The sequence below is a fragment of the Neofelis nebulosa genome, chromosome 7, assembly GCF_028018385.1.
Source record: "Neofelis nebulosa isolate mNeoNeb1 chromosome 7, mNeoNeb1.pri, whole genome shotgun sequence".
Taxonomy (NCBI): domain Eukaryota; kingdom Metazoa; phylum Chordata; class Mammalia; order Carnivora; family Felidae; genus Neofelis; species Neofelis nebulosa.
This window is the reverse complement of record NC_080788.1, coordinates 30,601,401-30,627,196: the sequence shown is the minus strand read 5'-3', so window position 1 is coordinate 30,627,196 and position 25,796 is coordinate 30,601,401. Positions and strand designations below refer to the sequence as shown.

At 46.2% G+C, this 25,796-nt stretch overlaps 1 protein-coding gene across 7 annotated transcripts in view; it reads left to right on the top strand.

Moving 5' to 3' along the window:
- Positions 1-6,925, top strand: part of PEAK1 (pseudopodium enriched atypical kinase 1) — a 324,368-nt gene extending 317,443 nt beyond the window's left edge. For all 7 annotated transcript variants that reach the window (XM_058736962.1, XM_058736967.1, XM_058736964.1 and 4 more), the window contains one exon: positions 96-6,925. In XM_058736962.1, coding sequence (XP_058592945.1) covers positions 96-1,259 — 1,164 coding nt within the window. In that variant the 3' untranslated portion in view covers positions 1,260-6,925. The remainder of the gene's footprint in view (positions 1-95) is intronic.
- Positions 6,926-25,796: the final 18,871 nt, after the last annotated feature.

Sequence of the window (25,796 nt, the reverse complement as noted above, 5' to 3'; positions counted from 1 at the left end):
TCTAACCAGTCACCTTCCAATTAATCTTCCTTTACACATCTAAGCCTGGTTATGAAAGTGTGCATTTTATGTTGTTATTTGCTTTCTTCTTTCAGATCTGTAAGAGCAAAGCTAAAGAATCTCAGCAGTATTATCACAGCTTGGCCGTCCGGCAGAGTCTGGCTATCCATTTCAACATCCAACAGGACTGTGGGCATTTCCTTGCTGAAGTCCCTAATCGTCTGCTTCCCTGGGAGGATCCTGATGCCCCTGAAGAGGAAGAGGATGAAATGAAAGAGGCTGAAGAAGAGGTAAAAGGAGAAACTGATGGGAAAAGCCCAGAGCCCTGCTCTGAAACAGAGTCATCCCAGAAAGAAAGCCAGGGGGTCATTAGCAGGAAGCAGAGAAGCCACGTTGTGGTCATTACCAGAGAGGTTCCCTATCTCACCGTGGCTGATTTTGTGCGAGACTCTCTGGGCCAGCACGGGAAAAGCCCTGATTTATATGAGAGACAAGTGTGTCTGCTACTCTTACAGCTGTGCTCTGGCCTTGAGCACCTCAAACCCTACCATGTCACTCACTGCGATCTTCGTCTGGAGAACCTGCTGCTTGTCCACTACCAGCCAGGGAGAACCACCCAGGGCCTTGGGCCTACAGAGTCCAGCCCCACCTCGTCTTGCCCCACAAGGCTCATAGTGAGCAATTTCTCTCAGGCCAAGCAGAAGAGCCATCTGGTGGACCCTGAGATCCTCCGGGACCAGTCCCGCCTTGCTCCAGAGATCATAACAGCCACCCAGTATAAAAAGTGTGATGAGTTCCAGACAGGCATCCTCATCTATGAGATGCTGCACCTGCCCAACCCCTTTGATGAGAACCCAGAGCTGAAGGAGAAAGAATACACTCGAGCAGACCTGCCTCGCATCCCACTCCGCTCCCCCTATTCCCGGGGCCTACAGCAGCTGGCCAGCTGCCTCCTCAATCCCAACCCTTCTGAGCGGATCCTCATTTCAGACGCCAAAGGCATCCTCCAGTGTCTACTCTGGGGCCCCCGGGAGGATCTCTTCCAGACTTTCATGGCCTCTCCTAGCCCAGCGCAGAGGAGCGCCCTTCTCCAAAACTGGCTAGACATCAAGCGAACACTGCTGATGATCAAGTTTGCTGAGAAGTCCCTGGACAGGGAGGGTGGGGTCAGCCTTGAAGACTGGCTTTGTGCTCAGTATTTGGCCTTTGCCACTCCAGACTCCCTCGGCTGCATTGTGAAAACCCTGCAGCACCGCTAGTGTATCCTGGTTGCTGCTTGTCTTTTGTGTTCACCTTCACGTCGCCCATGCACTTCCCCTTCCTAGTACTCACACAGAATTCAAGGAAAGAAGAGAGACCAACCTTCCATCCCTGTCCAGGAAAAATGAGTCTGCTCAGAAAGCTTACCCACAGTTCCAGATCCAGTCAGAAGCTGGGTCTGTCTTCACTGCACAGAAATTCGATTGCACAGCCGTGCAGTCGCCTTCCATTGGAACACCTTTCACCCTAATTGTCCCCAAATGCAGGTAAAAAATGAAAACGTTATCCTTGAAGGGACAGCTCCTTTAGTATGAACTCACTGAGCTGTGTCCAGCTCCTCCATAATTCTGAAGACCACCTGTCTTTTTAACACCACGTATTTATTCTCACTAGCAATAGACAGATTTGACCAGTCCTTACTATCATCCACTAAGCTCTCACAACAGATTTTTTTCTTCTTTAAAGTATCAATAACTGACTCTTACCAGGCAGAACTGCCATCCTTAGCATCAGCCCAGTCTTGTTTCTGGGGACTATAGCCTTTGTTCCAGCAGATAGTAGAAAGACAAGGAGAGATTCCATCCCCTGGGTCATGGATGCATTTTCATTTGTTACAGGCAAGTGGGCGCACCACCTGGAGGATGGCCCTAGCGGTCCCCTCTGCTGCCACTGCCTGATTCTCCTTCACCTCTACTCTGTTCCCACTTGCCAATGAAGTTTGGGTTTATCAACCACTTGTGGCCCATTATAGAACTGACCCAAGGTGGTGTCTCCAATGCCTCTCCAGGGTGAGTACAGTTCAGATCTTATAAATAGCTGGCAGGACACCGGGAGATGATTTTCCACATGTGCAGTTCCCTAGGGGCCACCTGGGGAATAGCTGAAAGTGCTGTCTTTGATTACTGTCAGAGCTGTCGGCGTGGACAGCCAGCGCTGGCGGAACCCAGCTCCCGGTGTTCCCCTGAGCAGTAATTGGCCAGCTTCGTTCTAGCGGTGGCCAGTGTTAACTAGTCTACCAAATGCTGTGGACAGCAGCCGTGAATGAGATGGCTGTCAGTTGAGCTCTGAGATCTGCTTGGAGGGCACGGTGTGCTGGTGAGAGGCCGGAGAGGGGAGGAGGCCACTGATGAGACCGCTGGCCTCCTCCTCAGAACGCTGACCTTTGCTGAAGAGGCTGGCTCCCAGTTGCACTGCACATTGCTCCTTGGGACTCTCCGAAATGGCTCTGGAGGATGGCTGGCAGCAATTTCAAATGCTGGGGTGGGTGCCTGTGAGCTGTGCACCATACATGGGCTCTGTGCTCCTCTCCTATGAATATATGTGCAATTTTTGTATGTATTGTTTTAACTGTATATTACAGTGTTTATGTGGCAACTTCACCTGAAGCAAGTTCTACAGAAATCCTCCCCTTCTTCCCTTGGCACATACGTGTTTGCGCTAAGAGATGAGTGTTCCTTCCGGGTAGTGGGGGTGGGAGGTGACATGTGTGTGCTCGTTTTCTTCAAAACTGTGAGTATCTGTTTACTTCAACCTTGAAATCCCAAGAGTCACTCAGACGGTTTGAGTGTGTGTACACGTGGGTGCACACACGTGTGCTGGAAGTAGAGGCCAGGCCTCTGAGGGGAACAACCTGTGGCGGGGTTGATGGACACGTTCTCTGCATCTAGTCGGCGAGGGAGCTCTGGGACCCTCCTCTGCCAGCGCAGAGTTCCTTAAAAGCCAAGACTGATTGTGCAGTATTACTTAGATAGCACATTAGTGGCCTTTTGGAAGTTTCTAAACTTTTAACATTTTTAGCAGCCTTTCATATGATTCACCTATATCAAAGAGGATCAAGAAAGGAGAAGAATGTATTTTATTGTGATCTTCTTTGGTTTTGTTTTGTTTTGTTTTGTTTTGTTTTAAGAAAACGGGACACGTGAGGCTCCAAAGGGAGGATGTCCCTGTCCTCCTGGCCAGCAGTACAGTTCTCCCAAGGAAAAGGACTCACTGGCCCACAGGGTCTGGCCTCCTCTAGCCAGAGAGCAGGGCTCTGCCCCGAGGAATGGCCACAGAGGGGGCGTGCCGCTGCAGGCCAGCAGTCTGCTCTGTCTCGGTGTCCTGTGGCCTGGCTGCGCCTTGCCTGGCAGACTGTGTTTAGTTCACCATAGCATAGCCCATGTGCACATAACTCCTTGCCTAATTAATACACTGAAGTAGCAGCACACAGACCACTGGCCACGTCGGCCAGCACATTCCCCCAGCAGTCCTCCCTCCCCTCCCCCAGACGGTTTGCAGATTGAGACACTTTCTCAATGTCATTCTTGTGGTGCCTTGCCCATGTAAATTTGAATGTTGACTATTTAATGAGGTTTCATATTTAATGAAGAATGTTCCCTGGTCCCTCTATTTGCTTATTGGCTCTCTAGATATCCTCTTTCGTTTCTCTTCTTTTTTATTTTATTTTTTTTCTGTTTGACTTGGATCCAGTCTTCTTCATTTTAACCCTATGGTATTATAGGCATGGACACTCCCCACTACCGTCATCTTTCAGCACTGGTAAACTGAGCACCTCCTTCACATCAGATTTGTTTAGTACTGTTTTTATATTCAAATTTGTGAAGGCCAAAAGATGAATGCCAACTAGTCAGAGAAGGGCCTCAGGCTTCCCAGAGGCAGGTGGCTAGATTAATTTTTCTCTGAGTGGTGGCTGAGGAATGTGAGGGAGAGGGAAAGGGGTGTTAGTTAGAGCAGAACAGACAAGATAACTGTATTTCTAGACAAGAAGTTCTCCATCAGATGGTCCTTGGAATATTTTTCCAGAATAATGAAATTCAGTCAATCTAATATCATCACAAGTAGTTTTTTACAGTCCCATTTTAATTATAGTAGAATCTTTGAATTCATTCATCAACTGGCAAGAAATCCTACCTTCAGACATCTGTATATACATGAGTTTTGCTTTATGACTAGTATTAGCACTTTATGTTTTCTCGAGTAACATCCAGTTATTGTCTTCAATATTAATTGGAATTTTTTTCTATTCTGTTGAAGTCTGTACTACAGATTCTTCCATTTATATTGAGAGTTTGAACAATTAAGCCATCATTGGGACTTTACCTTAAGCTGCATGAGCAAGAACAATTTCTCTGACACATTTTGGTGCTAGAGAAACAGGGAAATGGGGGGAGTAGCAAAGACCAAGACTGAATGTATAGCAGAGTGCCTTGTTAGAGTGACAACCTAGTCTTGGAAAGAAGAGAATCCCATGTCCTGCGGAGAGGACTAGGACTACGTGACTTCTCCCACGCTGGCCTGAGGAAGAGCCCCTTTGGTAAATGTACACCGACGTGATGCTCAGAAGCTAATTTGTGGAGAATAACTGCAGGATGGGACAAAGAGCAGTTGCAACCTATGGAGTCAACGAAAGAATCCCTAGACGAAGTTAGAATTGGAGGCCAGGACTATAGCAGTCGGCTCCAAGCTTTGCCCTCTGGAGATGAACTGGGTAAAGGTAGACAAGGCCCAAGCACCCATGCTACTGATGTTGGGGCCTAACATATGCTTGTTAGGATTTGAAGAGGCTGAGTAGCCTTCCATTGTCAGATTAAGTGGAGGCCAGTTTTGCTTCCAGACTCGGAAGAAGTTTGTTACCATGGGAAACTGTTAAGCCAAGAGATCTAAACCTCTAGAAATATTAATGATATTTCTGGAAGTAAAACTGTATTTTAAAGTTTCTAGCATTATAAGTTTTCATGAAGGATCTTTGGGGCCTGCTACATAGTAGGGCATGGAAAGATTGCACTCAGCTTCCCAAGTTTGAATTAAAAATACTTTGATGCTGGGAAGTAACCTGACCTGGTTTTGCTGGTAACCTGCAAGTAATATTTTTCCCTAGATTATACCGACAGTGATCTGAAAAAAATACAGACCAGTCCCCGAAGCCGGGATGTACTTAGGATACTGCCCTATATTCCAAATGATTCTAGATGTATGAATAAAGTACAAACATACTTGAAGACGAAGGAGAGAGAAACTTGGCTCTCCAGGCCAACTCTGACATGTTTTTTATTTCCCTCGCTAGTTGATAAGGATTGAAAATTCTGGTCCAGCCAAATGAGTGAACAGGATGGCTGCCCACAAAACCAGGTTATTAGTTTTACCTCATTGAAGCTCATATTCTCAGAGGCCCAAAGTGCTGTGCCGAGACAAATCCAAGTGCTGCTCTTGCTGAAGTGTGCACTGAAGTCCAGCTGCCCGTGCTTACGGCAGTGCCCAAAGTCGGGATTCCATGGACCAAAACTGATGCCACAAGGGAAGCCAGAGGAGCTACAGTGCAAGATCCTAGATAGAGATTATACCAAAGAAATCAAGCCTTTTTGTCCTGATGCTTGAGTTATGACAGATGCCAGAGAAGAAGAACTCACATACATTCCATGTCAAGGTATTTGGCTGATAAAATAATCCATCCTCCAAACAAAGCACCTATCTTTTTAAAATAAGTCCATTTTGTATATTAGGAAAAAAAGAAAAGATGATGGTGATGGTGAAAGTCTGGGACAGACAGTGATATTTCCCAGTAATTAAGGAGAAGGAGCCAGCCCCCGCTCTCCCTGTGATGTGACTGTGGCCATTGCCCGGACTTCGGTTTGGGAACTTCATCATGTCCGTGTGATTCGGAAAGCTGAGCAATCTTTTCTAAAAGATGTGGTAGTTTCAACAGCTTTGTTTAAAGAGCTCCTGGGAGATTTCTTAACAAATTCTAGTCGTTTTTATAAACCTTCCTACAGAGGTGGTTACCACTCATCACCATCATTTAATATTTATAAGTGCCCAGAATGTACAAGGTGCTATACAGCTGTTACACATCCCCTCTCTGCAGCTGTTTGAAATTAGAGTAGGTTTTTGCATCAGCCACTGCTACAAGCTTCCCCACCTAAGTGGGCTACAGGGGCCTGCGTTCCGGACATCCCATTACATTTCCCACTCCAGAGACCTCTGGGCTCCTTCCAGCTTCTCACCTTCACCCATCCCACTTACCCTCATGCTTTTTTTTTAATCCAGAAAGTTTCAGGGAATCAAAAGAGGTTGGAAATTTTTTAACCTAGCAGAAGTACAGAGTCCTATATTTTGCTACAATTATTATCGTATTATGGAAAATCCACTTTGCCCGTATAGTGTGTGGAAAGTATCTGTGTGTCTGCACTCATGATAACTTGAATGTTGAACAGCCCTATGGCTTCAGGGTAGCATTTTTGAAAGATAAACCACACTGCTTCAGGAAACCTGCTCCAAGTACTACTTGGTTATCCGTTCCCTCACCAGTTTGAAAGTTATGCGTGAACATACTGGGTTGGGATTTTCTGTTGATATGCAGGGCATTTGGGCATGAGATCAGGGCAGAAGCAAGATGTCCTCCTTCTCAGCATTTGAATCATGGCAGTCTTCATTCCAGTCTCACCTTAGTTCCCCATGGCTCTGCCCACACTCTGTATTTGAAAATCTTGTTCTCTTGCTCTTTCCTGGAGCTTTAACCCTCTGCACATTTTAGTTGTATAAATCTACCAACGTAAGGTTCCCTCTGTCACCAGGTGGTGCCGCCCTTTGGTTTGCTGTGGTACTTTGCTGTGTTCTCTGTGGCATCATGTTACTGTGTAAATAAATTTGTTTTAATATACACTAAAAACCAGACAAGCGCTTGTTTTTCAGTAACTCTCCCATATTGATGTTCTGGGGAGGGTTTGGTTGCAGACGCCCTCTTGGAGCTTCATCCTCTGCTGACCTGGATGGTATTTCCTGTTCATTCCCTCTCTGACCTGAGAAAAGTAGGCCCAGAAGAGAGAGTGAAGACCATGGGCTTTCCCCAGAGCTCTCTGAAGTCTGCAGGTCCGCTGTGTGAGATTGCCCCCTGGTGGCCAGTCCTCATACAGCCTTCCTGGGCTTGTGCTACATTTTGAGGGGCTTGGTTACCAGACTCTGGCTGACCCTCTCAGTGAAGATCTCAGAGTTGTGCAGACAATAGGAGCAGAGGCAGGCCCTTGTACAGCATCAAGCATCATCTGCTACAGAATTCACATACCTTTTACCTGTACGTTAATGTACACATCCACAGGGCTCTCACAAAGGCAGACAAGCTAATATGCCGACACTTTGGTAGCAGAGAGGCCACCTGGCTTGGGGGGGAAGAGTCAGCAGCTGGCAGTGGCAGCAACAGCTGCCACGTTATTAAGAGTAGAATGGATGGAAGTGCAAACATGTAGACTCTAAGTTTAGACCAGATTTCAGAGCTCTAAACCCTGTACAGTGGACACTATCTGTAGCCCATTGTTTTTGCTCCTCTCCACTAGCAATCACTCTGGAATTTATAGGTACTATTTAAGGCATGTTGCAAAACAGTGGTTGCCAGACTCGAGTTTTGTGTTCTGAGGAGGCAACCCCACATTGGTGTGGCCTCGAAGTTCTCTCTGTGTTGTCTGGGCCCAGAAGGAAGGGTTACAACAAAACTCAAGAGACAGTCCCCAGGGACACAGCTCTTCCTGCTGCGACTCTAAGCCTGCTTGCCGGGGAGGATCCTGGGGAGCTGCTCTTCCTAGCTGTGAGCACAGCATACCGGCTTCTTGGGGCAGGGGGAGGGAGAGGGCCAGAGAAAGAAGCAGGCAGTTGGGGTTGTGAGAGGTCACAGAGAGGGCATACCCCAGGCTTGTGTTCCTGTCTAATTCTCTGCTGGCACGAGTGGACCACCTGAGACTCAGGGCTATGGGCCTAGATGGTGGAGCCAGTTCAAGGTTGCTGTAGCCAGACTCCAGGTGAGATGGAGCAAGGCTAGAGAAAATTGGACATTCTGTCCATCCACTGGGATCACTTTGTCCTTTGGTACAACTTGAGCACCTGGAGAGAAGTCCTGTTGCCCCTCCATCACTTTACCCAGCATGGGACCCAGCCCTGGGAATATTCCATCAGTGGGTCCTCCGCAAGAGCAGCCTTGGATTCTGCATTGTCCAGACACTTGAATAGAGTCTTTGGTTTCCATATGCCTGCAGACTGCTTTCAATGCAGATCCAGATTTCTTTCCTACCTGGGATTAACTGGTTCACGTTCCTCTCTGGGTGCCTGGGGCTGTGAGTATGCGCCCTCCGCTCCAGGAGCTCTTTGCCTGCTCTCCAAGGCCCAGCAAATTATGCTTAATTTTAAGTGAGCCTGTGCTATGCAAGGGAAGGAACTTCATTAGTGCCTTAGGAGCCAAGAACTGCAGTTGGCGGATCACAAGTTGCCATTAAGAGCGGCTCAAGGCAATTATAGCTGAAACTTAAAAATTGGATTTCACACAGCGGGGGCAGGAGAGAGTCGGTTGCCAAGATCCAGTTCTCCCAAATTTGCAGAGCTCTGAATGGAAACAGGCTGCCTGGGCACAATCCCTGACTTCCTGGAGATCCCGGATAACAGTACACGTACTATCTGGAAGATACATGGAAGCAACCAGAAGGCTGAGTGGTGTTGGTCACCAGTCTTGGCTTGAGAATCAGAGTGGGGCTGGGAAGGGTGCTGGACTGCTGGGGAATCTGCACTCTGGGGACCACAAGCCCAGGGGTAGAGGGGTTCCACGTGTCTGTCAAGAGGGCAGAACTCAGTTCTCTCACTTGAGCTGGAGTCCCAGAACCGGGGATCAGAAGTCAAGACAGTGAAAACTTCCAGACCTGCAGCTCATCTTCCACTCCCCCACCCCCCAGCACCTTTGCTCCCCACACCACAGCCGAGTGAGAGCATTAAAACAGTAGCAGTGGTCAATGTGCACTCCGTTCACTCCATCCTCACCACCACCCCATGAGATGGATCCATTCTGCCCATTTTCCACTCAACTAATCAGAGCCAGGATTTCAACCCAGATCTGTGCCACTTCTGGCCAGGCACTCTTTCCTCCATCCCATTCCTGCCGCCTGTGTGTGGCCAGGACACTGGGAGGACCGTGGGGGTTCAGGGGACAGCTTCCAGGGGGCAGTCGTAGAGACTTCTCTCGTTCACTAAGTACCGTGTGCTGGGGACCCAGTGGTGGGCAAAGCCAGCAGGAGCTCTGCCTCAATTCTGACAGGCTGAAAGGACAGAGGGAGTGCCAGCTGGAAGGGGAGCAAGGGGCAAAGGCACCTGCTCGCTGCTGTGTGCCGGGGGGGCAGTTTGGAGGAATGAGGCCAAGGTCTGGAATGAATTGTTTTCCCTGGGCACCAGAGGCCCATCTGCTGGGCCACACATTTATCCTGCAGATAAAGCAAGCACCTCTGGAGGCCCATGTTGGGCCCCAGGGATGCCATATAGCCCAGGACCAGGCAGGCCACCAGTGTTCCTCCCAGCACCACCCTGGGCTAGCTACAATCACTCCCTGCTTCCAGGAAGCCAGAGACCCGGTTTGAAGGGATCTTGAGTACATTTCTTAACCTCCATGAACTCCACTCATCTATAGAATGAGGCCTCATCTACCATCTCCTCCAGGACAGTTAGCTGGCAGGATGGATCAGTGCAAATGTTTTAGCCTGAGTTGTTAAAAAGTAGGGCACACCTGGGGCATTCAGAAGGAAGCTGGGGAAGGGAGAAAAGTGTTTCGTGGATCAGACAAAACTGATCATTGCCTGAGAAAGGCCTTAAAGGGATGGTGTTGGAGGGATGAGGCCCTACTGACCCCATCTCAAGCATCTGCACCCCTGATTTTGCCCACTCTCTTGACCTCCAACCACCTTCAGGCCAATTCATCATGCCTTGCAGAGTGGATGAGGGTCCCAGCCTAAACACCTGGAAGGGGAGTCTTCTCCTCAGAATGCCTGTGTCCCAGTGGGACAAGCTCATGGGGTCTATCTGAATGAAGTGTCAAGGAACCTGCTGGAGGGCAAAGTCACCAGGCCCCAAAGGAAGGACGATGTTGAATGCACTAGAAAATGGAGTCAGTGCCTTCCAGGGTGAAGGACTCAGTCTTCTCTAGGAACCCAGCTGGGATGATTCCCATGAATCAGCTTAATTTTATATTCAAAACCATCCTGTGAGGTTCTAGAACTATTCCCACTTTACCAATGAGAAAAGGAGAGGTTTTGTTTGTCCCAAATGCCTAATGAGGGTCTAGGTTTGTTGTTAGGCAATCTGGCTCCTCCTCCCAGCTTCCCGGAGCTTGTGGCCTTCCTCCCTCACCCTCCAGCTGCCACCCCGCTGCCCAACCACAGAGCCCAGGTCCCACCACCTAGTCACTTTCATTTCTGTCCAGACCCATGCCAGCTTCCACCCCACCAGGCTGGCCTCCTCACTGCCCCATCAGACACGCTTCTGGAATTTCCATGCCCACATTGTTCCTGTCCTTCTCTGTTTCGCAGGGCCCCATCTGGCCAAGAGACTTTTGGGGTGACTCCAATCAGACATGTCCCCTCACCCATCTGAAATCTCCAGTTTGCTCCTCAGATTCGGCTCCTCCCTTCCTGTCAGCACTTGCGGGGGAGGCCTTGGCTTCCACTTCTCCACCTGCTCTCCTCATCTGGCTCCTTGGATTCCGACTCAGACCAGGAGGAGGGCAGGACAGAACTGCTCCTGGCTTCCCCTGAGCACAGGCCATGGACCGGGCTTCCCCACATTTAATCCTCACTACAGCCCTGTGACTCCCTTTCAACAGATGAAGACATTGAAACTCGGAGTAGATAAAGAACATGCCCAAGGCTGCACGGTCAGTAAGTGGTAGGGCTGACTCAAACCTAGCCTGGCTGACTTAAGCCAGTCTTCCTCCCCACCACTTCCCAAGCCTTCATCTGGTGGCCTGTTAATGTGCCAATGGATAGGTCTGGGTGGTGCAGGCATTCAGTCCAACTGAGACTAGGGCAGCCACAGAAGGTTTCCTGATGCAGACACAGTGGAGATGGGGAAGGGGGCAAATCCAGAGGGGCCTGCCAGGCTGAGCAGTCAGACCCCTGGATCCTTCTATAGACCAGGTGACCATGAACAGAGCATCAGCTGAGGAGAGGGAGGCACAGGTCGCCTTCTGGAGCTTCCTGCTTGAGAAGCCCCAGAGCCCACTTGCCTCCTACCACCCACTCAGCTCCACAGGTGAGGAGGGGTGAAATTGTCAAACTAGTGAACCTTGGTTCCACCCACCCGAAGGCCCCTACCAGGGCGGGGGGAGCCTCCCCGACTGCTTCTGAAATGAAAAACACAACCGAGTGACGACCAGCCACCAAAGGCAACTTTGGCACCTTTCTTTTCCTTTTTTTTTTTAATGCTTTTTTTTAAGATTGATTGATTGGTTGATTGATTGATTGATTGATTGATTTTGAGAGAGAGAGTGAGCAGGGAAGGGGCAGAAAGAGAGGAAGAGAGAGAGTCCTAAGCAAGCTCCATGCTGTCAGCACAGAGCCTGATTCGGGGCTCCATCTCATGAACTGTGAGATCATGACCTGAGCTGAAATCAAGAGCCAGATGCTTAATGGACTGAGGTACCCAGGCACCCCTTTTTCCTTTCATTTTAGGGGATGAAGGAGGGTTTAATAATCTGCCTTCCATTCATCCACCCCCTCCATTTCCCCCCATAATGGTAATCAAGATTGTAAAATACTCAGTCCCCCACTCCACGCTAGCACAGATATATGCAAACATACACACACATTTACCTGCAGGATATGCACAATACTGTCAGTTGCTTTTCTCATTTAACTTGAGGGCTGACCCCAATAGACATGATGGTCATAACGCTGCTTAAAAGGTAGCTTCTCTCACTAAAAATAATAGTAATATATAACATACATATTTGCAAATTTATGATTCTTATTACTTCTACTTCTCTGGGCATTCGGTCACATACTTGTAGGGATGGCTAAACAATGAAATATGAGAAACTACAAAACTCCCCTGAAAGCTACAGAAGGAGATCATAGAGCAATGATGAGCCATTATGTTGGTTGGAAAGATCATGTTGTCTCCTCAGATATTTTTAATGAAATGTAAGTTAAAAATCTCAGTGTTTTTTTTTTATTTTACAAGTATTTCTCAGAATCACTTGGAAAAAATGAATAGGTGAAAGAAATCCAGAAACTTGAAATCAAGAGGCTATTTAAGCAGATGAAAAAGCTATGATCTATAAAACAGTGTGATACAGGTATAAGAAAAAAAATAGGTCTTTATAACAAATCACATAACCAAAAACAAAAGTTAGTACCTATAAAAATGTAACAGAGGTGGGGCGCCTGGGTGGCTCAGTCGGTTAAGTGTCCGACTTCGGCTCAGGTCACGATCTCGCGGTCCGTGAGTTCGAGCCCCACGTTGGGCTCTGTGCTGACCGCTCAGAGCCTGGAGCCTGTTTCAGATTCTGTGTCTCCCTCTCTCTCTGACCCTCCCCCGTTCATGCTCTGTCTCTCTCTGTCTCAAAAATAAATAAACGTTAAAAAAAAATGTAACAGAATAAGTAAGACATCACTACATGGAAAGGAAAAAAGGTCTTATCCAATAAGATGTTCTGGTACATTGGTTAGCTATTTGGAAAATAATCTGCATGCTGTAAACCAAAATAAATCCAAACAGATCACACAAAGAGCTATGTGCACAAAGGAAAGAAGAAAGAAAAGAAAGCCTAAGAACTAGAAAGAATTCTAAGTCAATATCTGTTTTATCTCTTTTTGATAAAGGACTTTCTAAAAGAAAGCATGGAAAGAAGGCATCTGAAAGGGGAAGATCAATAAGCTTGATTACATACAGCTGGTAAACCATCATCCACTGAAAACATGAGAAGCAAGATAGAAAAGTAAATTGAAAACTATTTAAATAAATATAATGGACATAGGGTCAAAATCCCTAGTTATGAAGAACTTATGTAAATCATTATTAAGTACATAAAATGCCAACAGAAAGTTGAGAATAGACAAGTCAAAGAAGAATCTAAATGTTTGAATTTTCAAGAAATGAAAAGCTAAGGTGACCTACCTAAAAACCATTTTAATAGCTTTTTCTAATGATAAAAGTAATGTATGTTCATGGTAGAAAATCTGGCAAATAAAATTGACCCACTAGATCACCATCCAGAAATGACCACCACTAACACATTTGCGTCCTGCAAGTGGGGTTTCCTCTGCCTTTTTCTTTTTTAATTAGGATTGTACTGTTGGCATCACATATTCTGCCCATCAAATTAGCAAAGGTCTTTTTAAAGCATATTGTCAGAATAGGGTTCTGACCATGTAGATGCAATTGAGTTGGAAAGGGGCTTAAATCATCTGTCCTTTGAGGCCACAGCTGAGCCCAGGTGTCAGGCAAAGTGTGACCCCAGTAGACAGGGAGGGTGTAAGGATTTCAGTTGCCAAGGTCACAGCACTAGAGTCACCAGGGAATTTTCCAACAGGATAGACTCTGGGGCCCCACCCAAGTCCAGTGAATCAGAGGATCCCTCTCCCAGGGTCCCCCAATCATTCTGAGCTTGCCAACGGCCTCTCTGCCCCAAGTCTGGCTGCCTAGGTTTGGATCCAGGGTCTATCCCGAACTAGTGGTGTGTACTCGGGCATTCCCTGAGCCTTGGTTTCCGTGGAGACTCCTACCTCGCAAGGGTCATCATGAAGATGTAGGACATAGCCCAGCAAATGCGTTTAGCCCACTGCCAGGCCATAGTACGTGCGCAAATATTGTTAGTTCAAAAGGACAAACTCCAAATCAGTATTTGCTTCTGTTTTTATAACAAAGGGCTCATCAAGGGATTTTTGCTGAACAAAGACACTGTAAATTCAAATCTGTGCCTCGTGAGAATCAGGAAAATATTTGCAGCTTTTAAATGGCAATTTCCCCAGCTTTCCAAATACCTCCTGGCTAAATTTCAGAAAGCCCTGCTAACAGTCCTTTCTTTGAACACCTTCTACCTGTCCAAGGTGACACAGCACATCAGAGGCAGTAATGGGCCCTGGCCCCTGAATCCACAGGTGTCCCTTCATTCCCTCTCCAGTCTTGATCCTTTAATGCACAGGGATGAGCTGGGGGGGGGGGGGGGGAGGGGAGGAGGGAAGGGGGGCTGTAGTAGACAGGGGGATGAGGATGAAGGCAGCTGTAGGCCGTCCCTCAGGTGTGGGCCTGCTTGCTCATTAGGGAGTCACTGTGTCTAGAAGCATGGCCTCCCTCCCTCACCCTTCCTCAGAGTCGGCTGTCCAGCAGCCCTCGCACATCATGCCTTGGCATAATAAATACTACTTTCTTTTTGGGAAAGTCATTAAACTACTTTTGTGGAAACATTTTAATTGAATTAGACTGTTTTCTGATTGTAATAAATGTTAATTAATTGAGTGGGCTGGGTGTCCTTGGATCTAGCTGGCTTCTCTCAGTTTAATTAGGAGGAGAGTATGGACTTACTTCTTTTTGCCGTGAATCTGCGGTTCAAATTCATCTTTTGTGCTAATAAAGTGATCAGGGAGTGCAGGGAGCAGATTATTTCTTCTATCTGAAATTTAATAGACTGCTTCACTCACAGAGCCAAGTGGCAGCCCCTGCTTGTCATCATTGGGGCGTGACCCAGTCCTCTCATCCGGGCTTAATGAGGTTTCTCCATTTGTCTTGGGGAAAAAAAAGAAGTTTTAAGTTCTGCAAACATCCCTTTGTTTGCCAAGAATATGAGTCACCTAGTTCCAGGGGGGTGACATCGCTGATTCCTGTGGGCACATCTGACCAGAGAGATGGGTAGTCTGCCAAGTAGCCGAGTGCCTACCACCCCCCCCACCCCCCCCCCAAGCTTTCTGTCTACACCTGGGGAAGGCAGGCAGGCCCTGGGCAGTTACAGAAACTCAGAACAGCCAAGAGACCCCGGCGGCTTCTTCATTATAGAGACGTGGAAACTGGAGCCTAGAGAGGGAAGAAGCATGTCCAGGACAGCACAGCATTCTTCTGCGACAGTGACATCTACAGCCCAAGGAGACTTCACTAGTAACAAATTCAGTTTGGTTCCAGCAACGCTGACATGAGCCAGATCCTGGGTTAGGCGAGAGGGCGAAGAGTTGCACAATAGTGCAATTGTGATGGTTGTATAAACTGAGACAACAGAGCAGTCCACACAACATCAAAGGCAACGCGAGGGACCAGGCGTGTTGTCTCAGACTTGTGGGGAAGAAGGGCGGTCGGGAAGCCTTCAAGAGGAAATGTGCCTGCACTGAGTTCTGGAGGATAAATAGGACTCTTCCAGGTGGACAAGGGCGTCCTGGACATAGGTAACAGCATGTGCAAAGCCAAGTTCATTCTGGTGAACATGAGAGCGGCAGGAAGCTCTCAGAGGGAGGACATATTCAGATTTGCACTCTACGAAAGATCCTTCTGGCTGCTGCAGTGGAGGAGGGTCCAGAGGGGGAATCGAGGAGGAGGGACAGCCAGGGGAGAGAGGCTAGGAGATCCCCGGGTTTGACTCACTGCCATGGAAATGCACGAGCAGGGCCAGATCCTAGAAATTCCCAGGAAGTAAAATCAAGAGTTCCTGGCTTGGGCAACTGCCCAGGAGGTCAGGTCTCCGGAGGACTGACACCCTCCCTTTTGGACAAGCTCCTCTGTAACTGACTGGTTTGTTCTTCCTCTGAATGGTGCTCTGCGGTGACAAGACTTTACAGTCGCAACAACAGCTCCTGTTGTGCAGCTTGGTTTAGCCAGATACCGTTCCCTGCGCTTTACCTGCATAATGCATTTCATCTGCAGAATGGCCCTGTGAGATGGGCCCTGTACCTACCCCCTTTTGCCAGTCAGGAAACCTGAGCATGGAGAGGGTCAATGACTTGCCAAAGGTCACTAAGCTTAGGAAGTGAATGAGCCAGGGCTCCTCTGACCTGTGCCAAAGAAATGTGTGCTCCACATTCACGTAAGGCTTAATTGACTCTCTACTCAAGAAACAGGCAGCAAAAATTTAGGTTTTCCTTTGAGAAATCAAAAGACATTCCCAGAACCAAACAGCCTTCTCCAGGACCAGACCTTGGCATCTTGTTCCCTCCCCTATCCATGCCCAGACGCTTCCTGTCTGGTGGGAAGAGGTGGGGAGTGCAGGCTGGACTTCCTTCTTGAAGGTCCCACAGTACAGCAAGGAGGGCCTGGGCTCAAACGCACGTCCTCCCGGTGCGACCCTGGGCAAACCCCTCTCCTCTCTGAGCCTCAGCAACCAACCATATCTGCATCAGCCCCTCCCAACGCTACACGGGGTCTCCAGAGCCCTGGCACACAGGAGTTGGTGGTTGCTGTGATTATGGCCATCCCAGCTCTTCTCCCGGCTCTCTCCAGACTGAGGTGGTCTGAGGACACAAGACCACTCTTGGAAAAGGATCCTCACAGGGGCAGCCACTGACCCCAGAAACTGAGTCCCAGGCCTGCCACCCAGAAATCAAGCTCACTGTCAATGGAGTCTCTTTCTTTAGTAGATCCTTGCTCCTCAGAGAATCCTTGGGTAGTTGCGAGAGTCCCAGAAGCACACCCCTTCCCCGTCCACATGCCAGCCCCAACTCTGCCTGTCAGGATTCTATTTACCCTTCAAAGCCTCAGTCTGCGCACTGCCTTTCCAATCCCACAGAGCACCTCCCTGACTGCTGTCTGTCTCCCTCTCCCCCATCTGCCCCTCGGCACTTGTCTGATGCTGGTGAGCTCCCAGGCCAGGCCTCTGCCTCTGAATTGCCCCCAAGGCCTGCCAGAGCCATCCTGGAGGAAGCTCCAGCTGAGGGATGGAGATGGGGTGGAATTTACCAGGATGAAGTTCTATCCCCCCCCACCTTTCTTTCTTTCTTTCTTTCTTTCTTTCTCTCTCTCTCTCTCTCTCTCTCTCTCTGTCACACACACACACACACACACACACACAGACACACACACAGAAGTGTGCCCATACACACGCATACAAGCACACATGCTGTCTGGCTCTCCTCCCCTTTTTGTGGCAATGCTAGCCTTCCCTCTAGCTGTGCCCAGGGTGGCTCTGGGCCTCTCCCCATTCCACCTTTCTCCTCACTGGGCCCCTGGTACATATTCCCACCCCACCTTTCCCTCTGGGACACGTCCTGACTGTGGGGCAGGGGCTGGCAGTAGACAAGGTGCCACCACACACCACAGTAGTCCTGTCCTTAGGAAAATATGGGGAACGTGGTTTGGGAGATGGTCACCTACCGGCCTCAGGAAACTCCTACAAAATCCAGCGAGAAAGCAAATCTGGATCCTTCCCACTGAGGCCAGGAAAGTGGGCCCTGAAAAGCAAGATTAAAAAGGTTTTCCCTCTCTCTCCCCATTCACTAGAGAGCAAAGCAGCAGAGCCAACTCGTTCCCAATTGATGGGTTTCCTGTCAGCCCCCCCCCCCTTTCCTGTAGGATAGACCAGCTGTTGGTGCCAGATTAATGGCCACAATTAAAAGCAAAATGCCCTTGCTGTGGCCGACTGTCCTCCCACACCTGTGAGTCTGGAGGCTGAGCTTTAAGCCCTGGGAATGGAAGATTTGTAATGAAATCAGACAGGCCTCTTAACCGCTGATGGTATCAGGGCCCAGGGGAGATGCAGACTTATTTCCTAATCTCCTGCGGAGCATCTGTCAGCCCCACCACACAGCAATGTCATTCCTGTGTGCAGCAAGGACCTTTCATGGGGCAGATGGTCAACTGCCTGCCTGGCTACCCACCTGCCCACCTCTTCCATCCCCTCCTCCAACCCCTTCCAAGCTTAGGCTGCACAGATATTCACAAGTATTCACACACACACACACACACACACGCGCGCGCGCGCGCGCACACACACCCATTCATAAGTTGCCTGCTGGGATCCATTTGAACAGACAGAAAAAAGGGAAAAATAAGAAGGTCTCTTTAGCAGCAATGGAAAACAGCAAAGAATACCATTGACAACAGAGTAATCATTCTGAGAGATTTCTAGAAGCTGAGAGGCAAAGCTGATAACCTACGACCCACCAGAGAACTCTGGGGACCAGTTTCCTCACCAGAGCCCAGGAGGCCCCCAACTCGGGGCAGCAGGACTGGGCAAAGTGGCTGGAGGATGCCTCAGAAGCTACATCCAGGCCACTCTTTGTCCTCAGGATTTACTGGATTATGACCACATGCTGAGTCGGTGAGGGGTCCAAGAGGCCTGCATAGCAGAGGGGATAGGACCATGCAATCACAGCACAGGGAAACCATGAGAGGGACTTGACCGAGCAGGGGCAGCTCCTGCCATACCAGAAACTTCTCTACTGCTGTTGCCTCTAACGGCCCACTCCTCTCAGGAAACCCTGAGATCCCATTAGTAGGAGGTGTAAGAGTGGGTGGGTGGAGAGCAGGTGGCATGGCCTGGACTCTACCTCTCCCTGGCCCCAGTCTCTCAGTGGGAAGAGTTCCCCAGGAGACCTAGAACATGAGACACAAGGAATATTGTCTCTCCTGTCCCCACATGGCCATTTTCTCTCAGTTCATGCTCTTGGAAGGACATATTTCCTGTCCACACCCTCCCCAACAAGGTTCAAATTAGGTCAGGAAACCCTGTGTGCTACATCCTCCTCTTGTCATTCATAACACACCTTACCTTAAAGGCTCTGAGAAATCCTGCAGTAACTTTTTTGCCTAATTTACATTCAGTACAGTTACAGGTCTCGAGTGTGCAGTTCAATGAATTTTGACAAAATAACACACCCATATAACCCACAGTCATATCAAGATTTAAAACACTTTCATTGCCCCAGAAAGTTCCTTCATGCCCCTTTCCCATCATCTCTATACCTACCCCAGAGGCAACCACTTTATGACTTCTATGACAATAGATTAGTTTTGCCTGTCCCGAAGCTTCATATACATGGATTCTTATACAGTAGGTGCTCTTTTGTGTCTGGCTTCTTTCACTCAGCGTGATAATTGCAAAATCCATCCATGTTGCTGCATGTGCCAGGAGTTCGTTATTTTTAATTGTTGAGGAGTAGTCCGCTGCAAAAACATATTTATTATAGTTTGCTTATCTCTTTTTGTTTTGTTCAAGCAAAAACCTGGAAAACCCTTAAATATTTAGGGCTTTCCAGTTTTTTGCCTGAACAAAACTACTACAAACACTTCTCTACTAGACTTTGTGAGCACGTGTTTTGCATTTTTCTTGTGTCATTATTCCTAGGAATGGAATTTGCAGGTATATGCAAACTTTGTTCTCCAAAGTACCAATTTACATTTCCCCCAGAAATGCGTGAGACTTTCTGTTGTTCCATATCGTCACCATTACTTGGTATTGTTTCTTCAGTAACTTTTTAAATTTTTCGCTTAATTCCTCACTTCTCACACTTATTAGACCACTGAACTATTTTTCCTATAAATCCTTCTAATCTCCCATGGAACTAGTGTGCTGTAGAATTCACTGTGGACAGTGAGGATCTGGACCTTCACTCATAAATAGGAGAGGGGCACCTGGGTGTTTCAGTCGGTTAAACGTTGGACTTCAGCTCTGGTCATAATCTCACGGTTTGTGAGTTCAAGCCCCGCATTGGGCTCTCTGCTGTCAGCATGGAACCTGCTTCAGATCTTCTGTCCCACTCTCTCTCTGCCCCTCTCCAGCTCTTTCTTTCTCTCAAACATAAACAAACATTTAAAAAATAGGAAAAATAAAAATGTTTAGCCACAACAACAAATCACCAAACTATGAGGAGAAAGAAAAGCTCAAAAGAAGGGATCAAGGCAAGAAGTCAGAAGAAAAGGCCTACAGGGAAAAGGAGTGAATTCAATAAATAACTTGGAAATTATTCTGAGATTCGAGAGGATGTCACATAGATAAAACTAGAGCGGGCTACTGTGAAAGAGAAAGAGAACTCAGAAATTACAAACATGACTGCAAATGTGAATGCCACTTTAGAAGCATCTATAAGGGAAATGCTCAAAACACAAAGGCACATGGAGAGAGAACCAAGAGATCAAGAAGTGAGAGGAAGACATCCCCAGAGTAGAGGAAGGCTTGAATTCACAGATTGAAAAAGCACACTACATCTCAAGGAAAGCTTGGCAAAGAACAAGATCAACAGCATTTGGTCCTGGTACGTAAACAGACTAAATAAAGGGACAAATTGAAGACCTCAGAAATAGAAACAATATGAGAATTTAGTTTAGGATAAAGGTAGTATTTTAAATCAGAAGGGGAAAACTACCACTCAAGAGTCTTGGTACAACTGTGTATCCAGAGAAAAAGATGGCTCTCCATGTTATTTCTTATTCTAAAGCAAATTCCAGATGGATTTTAATTGTAAAAATGAAACTATAAAAATAATAGAATCAAACATATATACTAGATAAGGGGCCGTACTAAGTAAATTCCCGAAACATCAGCAGCTTATTACAATAGTTTATTTTTTGTTCATGTGGAGTCTGACTGGAGGAGATGGAAAGAGCTGGGGACCTTGCTGTCCACAGTTATCCAGAGACTCAGAGTGAAAGAAGTTCTGTCGTCTTCAACAAGTGGTCTCCAAGGCCTCCCTGAGCATTGACATCCATCTGTGAGTCAGAGAAGGAGAGAGAAGTCATGCATGAGACAGCGCACATGTCCAAAACAGGAAAGACAAGTGGGAATAACTTGAAACTGAGGGAATTTAAAAATGATAAAAGGTTTCTCTGCATAACTCTATGTAAATATATTTGAAAAATCTAGTTGAAATATGGTGATTTTCTAAGAATAGATTATTTATCAAAACTGACCCCAGAAGAGATAGAGAGTCTAAACAGATAAATCTCAGTGAAAGAAACAAAGTTGTGAATGAGCCAATCCCTAGGGGCACCTGGGTGGCTCAGTCGGTTAAGTGTCTGACTCTTGATTTCAGCTTAGGTCATGATCTCACAGTTCATGAGTTCTAGCCCCACATCAGGCTCTGTGCTGATAGTGCAGAGACTGCTTGGGATTCTCTCCCTCTCTCTCTCTCTCTCTCTCTGCCCCTCCCCTGCTTGCTCTCTCTCAAAAAATAAATAAACTAAAAATAAATAAATATTTTAAAAATTAATAAAGAGCCAATTCCTAAAAAATGTCAGAGGGGAGCTTTCTAAAGCTGAAGAAACAAATATTCTCAATGTTTATTAAGTTATTCCAGGGAATAGAAAAAATAAGGGCATGAAGAGACAATGTGAAATTATCTAGCAAATGACTATGGAAATTCAGGTGGCCTGGTAGTAAGCAGACTGTTCGCTGGGGGCTACCTTTACCTCAGCAGCCAAAGTTCAATTTTCTACCAGGCTAACCAGGTGCTAGCAGTTAGTGTTCTAGACAACTCTCTGAAAAGCTGGTGTCTAAATTTAAATCGGACTTCTGGACTTGTCTTACACCAGATTTATCTTATTCAGTGGGTGAATTATACTCTATTTAATTCTTAAAGTAAATAGGAAATTATATGTTCAAATACATTTGCTAATAACTTAAAGATAAGCACTAATAATATGGATATGGGATATGGAAACTGAAAACCACAAGAGGAAAAGCAACAAAATTCAGAAGAAGGAAAAAAGGAAAGAATATTGAAAAAGAATAATAAACAGAAAAAATGAAATAGAATGGCAGAAAGACCAAACATTTCATTGTTACATTATAACTGTGAATTAAATTTCTTTATTAAAGATAAAGCCCCTAATATTGGGCATGCACACACATATTCTTGGATACACTCACACGGATAAATCTGATGATACACCAGTTACAAAATACTCACTTATAGCAAAATGACAAAGATTAACATTGGAGATCTGGCAAAGAGATCTCAAGCAAATACTGATGAAAAGAAAGCAGTGCAGAGTATGCTCATATCAGACAAGGTAGACAAGACACATGTTAAACAAGATAAAGAATACTTTTTTTCCTCAGTAAAAAACACAGTCTACCAAGGAGATGTGAAATAAAAAGGGACTTTATCCAAACCATAGTCACAGTGGGAGAATTTATCTAACCCAGAATCAAACTGAGTATAGGAAAGAGGTTTGAATATCAAATTTAACAAGCTTCGTGTGTAGCCTCAAAGCAAACTCTGTGTTTTCTTTTCAAATTCTCATGGAACAATAACAACAACTGACCACACACCAGGCCACAAAGATCTCAGTAACCAAAAAGTATACATTATGTGGGCCACGTTCCCTGATCACAACGTAATCAATCTAGAAAATTGACAACAAAAGGATAATGCCTTCACCTCAAGCCTAACCACTTGGAAATTCTCAAACATTCCTCTAAAAAGCTCAAGTTAAATTGAAAAATGAAATTAGGGTTACAAACTGTCTGAAATTATTAACGAGAATATTTCATATCAAAACCTAGATAATCTGATATATATATATATATATATATATGTATATGTATATATATCTCCACACACCACACACACAATGGAATATTACTCAGCCATAAAGAAGGATGAAATCTTGCCATTTGCAACAACATGGGTGGAGCTAGAGAGCATAATGCTAAGCAAAATAAGTAAGTCAGAGAAAGACAAATACCATATGATTTCATGCATATGTGGAATTTAAGAAATAAAACAAATGAACAAAAGGAAAAAAAAGAGACAAAACAAAAGACAGATTCTGAACTATATAGAACAAACATGGTTACCAAAGGAGAGCTGGGTCAGGGAGTGAGTGAAATAGGTGAAGAGAATTAAGAGTACACCCATCTTGATGAGCACTGAGTAATGTATAGAATTGTTGAATCACTATATTGTACACATGAAACTAGCATAACTGTATATTAACTATATTGGAATTAAAATTAAAAACTTAATTTAAAAAATTAAGATCTGAGCAGACTGTGCCATGCCTAAGAAAAAAGAAAAATCACAAATATGTATCATTAGAAAGGGCAAAACATGTAAAAACTTAGATAAAAAATAGATGGCTATTGTGGATAAAGTGAATAAATTACAAGAAATATATCAATTACCAAAATGGACTCATGTGGTGGAAAAATTGCATGGTGCAATAACTACAGAAGAAAATGGAATGACTGTGCAGGTTCTATCCACCAAAACACATAAATACCTAGACAAATTCAAAGTAAAATTTGACAAACTACTGAAGCACAGATAATCTTATTTAAACTACGTAGGACATAAAGATGGAGAGAGACTCTTTGGCAAGGCTGGCATACCAAACTCTAAAACACAAAAGAAATGCTGGAATTATAACTATAAGAGCAGGTGCAAGAAGAGCAGGAAGGCTGGAGCACAGATTGCCCTGAGGAAGAAACTGTCACAGTGGGAGTTGCTGTGCGTGTTCACTCGGGCACATGAGTGGCCTGTCACCCAAACACAGCTGTGGGGACGTCTCTTAATCTGTGTCCCTGCCCTCTCCTCACTCCCACCACGATCCACATCTATGACTTCATGGGGTGTTCCTTGCACACAGCTGGTCCCCTGGATGTGGACTGCTGTGGTGCTACTGTCCCAGTTGGAGGTGGTCCCAAAAGATGGTGGGGAAGAGAAATTCTCTCAAGGACAGAATGTAGAACAGTACCTCATCCTGACCACTTTCTCCGAAAGCCTGAGATACAGATCTACATTGGTTCGTGGTAGCTAGTGGTCTAGCTGGACAATTGGGAGCTTGGAAAGAACAGGATTGGAGGTTGGTGACAAGGTGGTCTCGGGAGAATGTGAGTGGATCTCCCAGAATTGACCCAGAAGCAGAGACTGCTTGTGTCCCATGTTGATGCTCTCCAAAATGTGCCCACTGTGAAGGAAGTTCTCAATGATCAGGTGGACAAGATTCCTACCCAGTGGATGAGTAGATATCTATCAGCTTCTTCCCTCAGCTACCCCCGGGCCCACTCAAAAATAAAGTGGTTTTGGAGGCAGGAACAGAGACCACCTATCCAAGTAAGGAGTTGACAGCCTCTCCAAAGCTGAAGCAGCCACTGCCACTAACAAGACTCTAATTTCCAGTAGTGGAGGCCAATTCCACAAATCCAATGTATTGCAGTAGAGATGACCTGTCAGCATTTGATAGCAAGTTGGTTACACTGGACTCCTTCCATCAGAGAAGGCCCATGGTTTGTCCTCATTGGGATAAATATTTGTATTGGAGTTAAATATGCATTTCCTCTCCTTCATGCTTCTGTCAGGACCACCATTAGTGCACTTAATAAACGCCATCAGAACAACCCACTCAATACTGTTTCTGCCCAAGGAACTCACTTTACAGTAAAAACAGAAGTGAAGCAATGGGCTGATGGACATGGGATTCATGGGGCTTACCACACCCCAGGAGAGTTGGACTGACAGAAAATAGAATGGGCTGTTGAAGATCAGTTATAGCATCTTGGTAGACAACCTCTTGCGAGTTTGGGATATTGTCCTCCAAGACATGGTATGTGGGCTCAACCAGCAACAAATTTATAGTGATAAAATTTTGGTATTTGTCACTATTGAACCAAATAACCCCCCTTTCAAAAAAAATTTTTGTTCTTATATCTGCTGTATATCTGCTGGTTTAGAGGTTTTGATACCCAAGGGAGGAAAGCTTCAATCTGGGGACATATAGGAAGTTAATAGTGCCAACCAGCCAGTATGGGCTCTCTATGCCACTGTATGAACAGGCCCAAAGGGAGGTCATGGTGTTGGCTGGAATGATTGATTAATATCTGTGCTGTACAATTTACAGCCAATGTGGCCATTATAAATTAATTTAAATTAAGCAAAATGAGAAATTCCGTTCCTCAGTCACAATAGCCACACGTTGGCTGGTCAGTATCTACACATGGCTATTGGCTACCATATTGGGCTATAGCATATAGCTATTGTCTACAGAATTAGGCAGAGCAGATGTGGAACATTTCTATCACTGCACAAAGTTGCATTAGACAGTGCCGATTTAGACTATCAAAGGGTAATAGGGAGGTTATTACAACAAGACCTGAAGAAATGAGGTTGACTCTCGGGGAACCCTCTGCTTTACCTGCTAGTACTGGTATGAGTGGTGGTCAAAATGGAAGAAAATCTACACAAACATATTATTTATTATTTACTTATTAATTTTTTAAGAGAGAGAGCATGGGGGAGAGGGGCAGAGAGAGAGAATCTTAAGCAGGCTCCATAGTTAGTGAGCCCAACACGGGGCTCCATCCCATGACTCTGGGATGAAATCAAGAGTTGGGCGCTCAACTGACTGGTGCCACCCAGGTGCCCCACAACAAACAAATTTAGGCAGGACCACCAGGTCTCAGACCCCTCAAGAATAATGGTCCAGGCAACCTTACCAGATAAAGAACCCCTGCCAACTGAGGTGTTGGCTGAAGGCAAAGTCAACCTAGAATAAATGGTAGAGGAGGGAGGTCACACCTTAGCCAAGGCATAGAGCCCCATATTCCCTACCCACAGTTTCTTCCTTGCTCAGCCATGTGTATATTCATATATTTTTAATGAATTTATCTTATATTTCCCTTTAATCCACTATTGTATATATTGTTTGCAGAATATTGGGACAGGATTGGGACAGAATTAGAGAAGGAATGGACCTTACCCCAGAAATCTTGGACTTGGAGTTGTATAGAGTAACAATAAAAGAATGAAAACATCGTCAGTTTGGCAGGCTGGAACTTTGGTGGTGGTGGTGGGGGGGGGCACTATAAGCATGAAAAGCAGGCA